This window comes from Arachis ipaensis, chromosome B1 (assembly GCF_059453495.1).
Source record: "Arachis ipaensis isolate K30076 ecotype BB chromosome B1, ASM5945349v1, whole genome shotgun sequence".
Taxonomy (NCBI): Eukaryota; Viridiplantae; Streptophyta; class Magnoliopsida; order Fabales; family Fabaceae; genus Arachis; species Arachis ipaensis.
Window position 1 is genome coordinate 63049671 of NC_142436.1, and position 7331 is coordinate 63057001.

At 32.6% G+C, this 7331-nt stretch overlaps 1 protein-coding gene across 1 annotated transcript; it reads left to right on the forward strand.

Annotated features, from left to right (window-relative positions):
- Nucleotides 1-270: 270 nt before the first annotated feature.
- Nucleotides 271-3421, forward strand: LOC107618163 (lysophospholipid acyltransferase 1). The gene is made up of 8 exons (XM_088503291.1): nt 271-578; nt 802-857; nt 1422-1645; nt 1985-2393; nt 2631-2716; nt 2917-2980; nt 3055-3164; nt 3281-3421. The coding sequence occupies exons 1-8, from the start codon at nt 271-273 to the stop codon at nt 3419-3421; spliced, it is 1398 nt and encodes a 465-aa protein (XP_088359417.1).
- Nucleotides 3422-7331: the final 3910 nt, after the last annotated feature.

Here is a 7331-nt window from a genome sequence, read left to right on the forward strand (position 1 = left end):
TTAGTAATGGTAGCTAAGCAAACACCAAAAATTAAACTCTTTCATAAGAGTAAAAGATTATTTTTTTTTCCATAAAACACTTCCACATGTATTCACTACTTGTTAGCAAAACTCTTCCACAGAACCAACCCACACATTCAGAAATCGTGTTTCAAAATCTAAGGTGGACCTCCTCCTTCTTCATTATCGTTATCGTCATCATCTTCTCATTTCATCGCATATCACCAACCCAACCCTACCTATTGTAATTATTGCTAGAGATCAGAAGCCATGGCCATGGAGGTGGAGCTTGAACCCATGGCCGCTTCCATCGGTGTCACAGTCCCCGTGCTTCGCTTCCTCCTCTGCTTCGCGGCCACCGTTCCTCTCAGCTTCCTGTGGCGCATCGTCCCCCGCTGCCTCCCTAAGCATCTATACTCCGCCGGCGTTGGCGTCTCCCTCTCTTACATTTCCTTCGGTTTGTCTTCCAACATGCACTTCTTGGTCCTGATCATGATTGGTTACTCCTCCATGCTCCTCTTTCGCCCCCGATGTGGCATCCTCACCTTCTTCCTCGGATTCGGTTATCTTATTGGCTGGTACGCTACCTATATATATCCAGAATGTTTCTCCATTCTATTATTATACGCACTTTCATAGTTATTAACGTACCGAAATTTTCACGTGACATATATTTCAGAACAGAAGGAGTGTATGACAAAGGTTTCGTTCATGCATTTCATTCCAATTTTTGGCTTTTAAAGTGAGAGGCAAAAAGGAAAAAAAAGATTTGACTGTTTGTTTGTTTGTTTGTTTGTGTAGCCATGTGTATTACATGAGTGGAGATGTATGGAAGGATGGTGGCATCGATGACACTGGTGAGGACTTGTTCATCGCTCATTTCTTCTTTTCTTTTCTTTTTTCATTTTTGTTAGTTTACGATTTTCTTACTGTGATTGAAGGCCATGTATAACTGAATGTATTTAATTTGTCTGTACAGTAAAAATATTTTACAAATATATCCAGTAAAGTTTGATCGACTACATTATTACAAATAGAAAAATGTTAGATGATTAATATTTTTTTCTTGTATTTGCCTTGCATTTGAGTAATCATAACCAACTTTCTATTTTTTTTATAATGCTAAATGCAAACTTATTTGCTTGTTTCATTTACAAGGAAATCAAATAGTTTAATTAAAAAAAATTATTTTTCTTAGGATTAATTTATATTATACTACGTAAGTAACAACTACCAATTAGTTCTCAACAATGACCAATACAATAGCTGATGTACTGTATGGTAGCTTTGCAGGTGTACCATGTTTCTGATATTGAAGGTGGTAACTCCGTTGTTTTGCTAACCTATATATACATATGGTTATGGTATTTATGTTGGTTGGTTGATTGGTTTATTAACTATTGTGTGTTACTACTAAGTAGGGGCCTTAATGGTGTTGACCCTGAAGATCATCTCTTGTTCGTTTAATTACAATGATGGATTGTTGAAAGAGGAAGAAGGTTTACGCGAAGCCCAATGGAAATACAGGTTGACGAAGTTACCTTCTCTGGTTGAGTACATTGGTTACTGCCTCTGCTGTGGGAGTCACTTTGCTGGTCCTGTCTTTGAAATGAAGGACTATCTTGATTGGACTGAAGGAAAGGGGGTAATTATGTTTGAATTCAAATTATTGATTAACAAGAACTAACAAATTTAGTAACAATTTAGGACATTATCTTTAAATTATTTACACTTACATATACATAAGTATGAATTAACTACCTAAACTTGGGGAAAAGAAATGAAATTGTGGAAATTAGTTAACTTTCTTATGTTACAATTTGAATTTGAACTCTATAGAGTTAATTAAACAAATTACTTATGAGGATAGTAGAGGAAGGAAGAATAGTACAAGAAACAAAACCGATGGCCTTGATTACTAGTAATAGAAATTAGTAACAGATAGTGATGATTTTAGTCCTAATCTTTTTCCATTATTGTTCAGATTTGGAGCAAAGAAGCGAAAGGGCCATCACCATCACCATATGGAGCAACCATTCGGGCCCTTATCCAAGCTGGTTTTTGCATGGCCTTGTATTTGTACCTAGTCCCTTATTTTCCTCTGTCCAGGTTTACAGAGCCTATATACCAAGAATGGGCATTCTGGAAAAAGTTTGGTTACCAATATATGTCCGGCTTCACGGCACGTTGGAAGTATTATTTCATTTGGTCGGTTTCAGAAGCTTCTATTATCATCTCTGGTCTTGGTTTCAGTGGTTGGGTGAATTCGTCTCCACCAAAGCCAAGATGGGATCGAGCGAAGAATGTGGATATTTTAGGTGTTGAGTTTGCAAAGAGTTCTGTTGTGATTCCAACTGTGTGGAATATTCAAGTCAGCACATGGCTTCGTCATTGTGAGTTTCTTATTATTGAGTTTTGCATTCTTTTTCTTCAAGTAGAACAAAGCCAATCTTTCAAAAGTTTGGCATGAAACTTGATTTAGGTAGGTCTTAGGCTTAGATCGCATAGTTACAACTTGCAAATTTTGAACATCTTTCATTTTTTTTCTTCTCTTAGCCTGTAAGCCAAGCAAGATTCAGAGTCTGAAATTGTGAAAATCTTATTATGGTATCATTTGTGTTTCATGCAAGATGTTTATGAGCGGCTTGTTCAGAGCGGTAAGAAACCCGGATTCTTTCAGTTACTTGCTACACAGACCATCAGTGCTATTTGGCATGTGAGTAAAACTTACACTGCATCTTGATTGATTTTTTTTCCCAGTTACTTGCATTGCAAGTTAAGTCCTTGTATTACAAAAAAGTGTTACCCTTAAAATTTGATGGAATTTTTTTAATTTCTTTACAGAACTGCTTTGTTGTGCTGGTAAGTTGTATTGTTGAATCTGCGCTTTATAACATTCTGGCTTTATTATTGCAGGGGGTGTATCCTGGATACATCATCTTCTTTGTTCAGTCGGCGTTAATGATTGCTGGTTCAAGAGGTAATACATTAGAATAAGCTAGTATGCTTTTCTCTTGTTTTTTAACATGTCATGCTGTGTTCCTTTTGAAACAGCCATTTACAGATGGCAGCAAGCGATGGCCCCATCAATGGCAAACGCATTCGTGTTTTTGAATTTTGCTTATACACTTGTCGTTATAAATTACTCTAGCGTCGGTTTCTTGGTTAGTTTCTCCCTCCCTCTCCAACCCTAGAGTTTAGTCGCTTATACTTCACAGCTTTAACTCATTCAAATTTGGTGTTTTAATAGTGTTCTATTGTTTCTCTGAATTTTGAATAGGTGCTAAACCTGCACGAAACTCTTGCCGCTTTCGGAAGTGTGTATTATATTGGAACTATTCTTCCCATTTTAATGATTCTTCTTGGTAAAGTAATCAAACCCAGGAGGCCTGCAAGGTCCAAAGCTCAAAAAGAGCAATGAGGTACACATTGCAATTCAATCTTCATGAAGATTTTTATATGGGATTAGAATAGTGTGAGAGTCTGAGAGAATGCATTTCAATCTTCCATAGGTTCCTACCCTGGTTGGCATTCAATGTTTTGTAACATCTGCTTTTTATTCTTCACAATTTGGTATTTAATTGTATTTTTAAAAGTTGTTATTGAAGAAAATAATTATTCAAACATCTTGAATTTCTGTAATCTCTATGCTTTGTTAACTCCTGACTCCTTAGAAGTTAGAATTACTTCAAGGTGTTCTATTTTTCAAATCTCAGCTGCAATAAAAACTTGAACTCTCGTATCTTTTTTGTAATGCGAGGAACTCGATACATTGTAACATACCATAACTATGTCTACATCTATATGCATATGTAAACCTCACTTGAAAATTGTATTTAATGTAATATGTAATGCATCATTACACAAGTAATAAGAGTACACCTATTCTCATTGTTGTTCATTAAACAATCAATATTATACACTTAATTTCTATTCTGTTCATTTTCCAATTGAGTACACCACTGAGGCGAACAAAAACAACGCTGAAAGACGCCAAAGACAAAAGAATCTCTAAAATAAAAGATTAATTAAGTTTAATTTGACAAAAACCATCAAACATCAACTGATTATGTTTCTAAGAGAAAACACTGAGTTACTTGATAGAAGAGTTTAGACTTTAGATGACAAACTTAATCCGTTAAAAATTAAAAAATTAGTCTATAGCATTTAATGTTGTAAATCACGTAAAAAAATAAAATTACACAAAAAGTGTAAAGAGATTGAAATTTAAATTAGTTATAAATAAATATAAAAATCACTATTAACTTGTGAATTTTTTAATATGTGTTCTAATAATAAATTTTTAAAATATTATAAAAAAATTTTACTAAAAGTTATTAAAATATAATTTTTTTATAAATTTTCAATGCATTAAATACATACAAGACTTAAATAAATTTTATTATTATACAATTAAAATATATCCTTAATATAGTTAAATCCTTAACTTATTTATCATTCTCTAAAAATTGTAGGATAAAAAATATACGTGATTATATCCAACGACATGTATAATAAAGATGCAATGATTAAGATGGTGAGTCTTGAACACTTCATTTAAATTAAATAATATACATGTGTGTGTAAAAAACCAAATAAAATAAAAATAGTCTTTTTAAAAAACAGAATGTACCGAATTAGGCTTGAGTTAAATTATATAAAAACAAATTAGTTAAGTAACTAATAAATTTAAAAGCAAATAAGTATAGTAACCAGTACTATTTTTAATGATTTATTTCGATTATACTATGTGTAGACTAAAATCAGTTATCAAAGTCAATTACTAGTATAAAATACATGTTGGAATATAAATACACATTGAAATAAATTAAAACTACATATATCTTTATACATAAATACATTGGTAGCTGATTTTAGTATACGAATAGTATTTTTAAATTTATTTATATACTTTGTTGTTAGTAAAGTATCAGCTGAGAGGTGGATGCCGTGTATCCAAGAATCACGATGCTCAATGATGGACTACAACAACTCACTTGAACTTTTAAAGTGAGTATGAGAGAATGAGAAAGAAGCATATGTAAACAATGATGTGAAGATGAATTGAATTGGTATAGAATGAATTGATTCTGCATAATTACATTAGTGATAGAATTAATGCAAGTACTATGTGTATATTGCACTCTAGAGAGAACAAAGAGCATAGCTAAACACAAATACACGAAGCTATCCCTACCTAACCAAGATTACATTCAAAAACCTCATCTGAAATTAATTAACAAACTAACAATTGAATCTGTTAGTCCATAACGCAGAGTCAGTTACTTGTCTGTCAAGTGATATCTCTAATTTCATTAGCCTCTCCCAAACTCATGATAATTTTTGGAGTTACCTTGAGTCTGGTTCTGAATTTAGAAAAAACATCCATAGAATTGATGTAAAGAACATGCAATTAATTTCGGTTGACTCTTTCTCTAATAAAATATAAATCAAGCTCAAAGTGTTTTGTTTTATTGTGCATTATTATAGGATTAGTAGCGAGTAGTACTGTTACAAGTGCTAGAGGGTCCGAAGAAGGAATTCAAGCTCAACAAGAGATTTTGCACCCAAATAAGCTCCGAATCTGCAGCAACAAGGCCCCTGTATTTGGCTTCCATAGAGAAACGGCTCACTCGGTGTGCTTCCTGTTGGGTTAAAAATAAACTTGATAATTAAAATTTAAAAATTGATAGAAATTACTATTTAAATGGTTGTCTATATTTAGTTTTTATTTAAACCGTTTATTTATTAGGATATGTTAAATTTAGATGTTAAAGAGAAGTATAAATACATATGTAATCATTTTATAAAAAACAACAAAACAAATACATTCAATACATTTCTCTTTATTTTATATCTTCATGAGTGTGTGTGCCTTGTTCTTTTATTTTCCAATAAAGTGGTATCAGAGCCATGATGGGTGGTTTACGTCGGTCTAAAAATTTTCACAAAATAATTCCGTTGAAGTATAGATCCAGACCGATAAACAACCGTCAATCAAAGTTTAATTTTGGTTGTCACAAGTTCAACCCAATAAAAAATACTGAGAGTATTACTCCCGGGTCGTTCTCCCTAAGAATTACAATCGAATGCTCAATTATTGATTATGAGTTTCACAAAGGTGGGTTGATAAAAAGACAAGAAATTTAAATGACAAGAAAGTTAAAGTAGACAATAAAGTAATTCAACAACTAAAGATAACAAATACTAAAAAGAGGCATTCATGGCAAGGATTGAGAATCTAGATTTTCTATCCTAGTCATTAATCATAACACAATAATTATCAAGAGCTAATCCTATTTCGTTATCTCCAACATCGGGAGAAAATCAAATAAGACTAGTCAATCCTAATCCATAAGTAGCATAAATGGAAACAAGATCAACTAACAACTCTAAATCACCAATCTAAATTGTGTATTAATGACTCAAGATTGCCTAATTTCTTCTTCCAAGCCAAGAATGCACAAAAGCTACACTAAATCTAAGCCAAGTATTTTATCAAATACTTGGTAGGCATAAAAAGAAATTATGTTAAAATAGCAAAAAATATAAATTTTACAACTACCCAAAGTAAGAAAATGACAATAACAACTCAATTAAACAAGAAGGACATGAAAAAATAAATTACATTAAAGAAAATCAAAATACAACAATAGTGCATGAACATAAAAGTGATAAAATAAAGGAAATAACAAAAAAAAAAAACTAAGAAAGCAAGGATGTAGCAACAATAAATTGCAAGAAAAACTAACATAAAACAAGAATTAAACCTAAATCTAAGGGAGTTCTAAGTTCTAACCTAACTCTAACCTAATTCTAGAGAGAGTTACTATTCTACTCTTAATTGCTCTCCCCTTTGCCCATTCTTGATTTTGGCTTCAAATACTTCAGAAATGAGTAGATTTGGGCCTTGGCAGCTGCAGAATTCGCTAGTCACATTTTCTTTAATGAAGTCACGTGCTGCTTGTCACGCGTACGCGTCCCTTGGCGATGCTCTTACTCACGCGTATGCGTGGACATGATTTCCACCAAATCCTTATTTCTTCATGAATTCTCCACTTTGCATGCTTCTTCTTCACTTCTTTCAACCCAATATTTGCCTTCTAAACCTGAAATTACTTAACAAACACATCAAGGCATCGAATGGAATTAAGTGAATTAAATTTATCAATTTTAGGGCCTAAAAAGCATGTTTTCACTCTTAAGCACAAATTAGGGAGAATTTACAAAACCATGCTATTTCATTGAATAAATGTGAGAAAAGTTGATAAAATCTACCAAATTCAATACAAGATAAACCCTAAAATGGGGTTTATCAAGCTACTTATAAA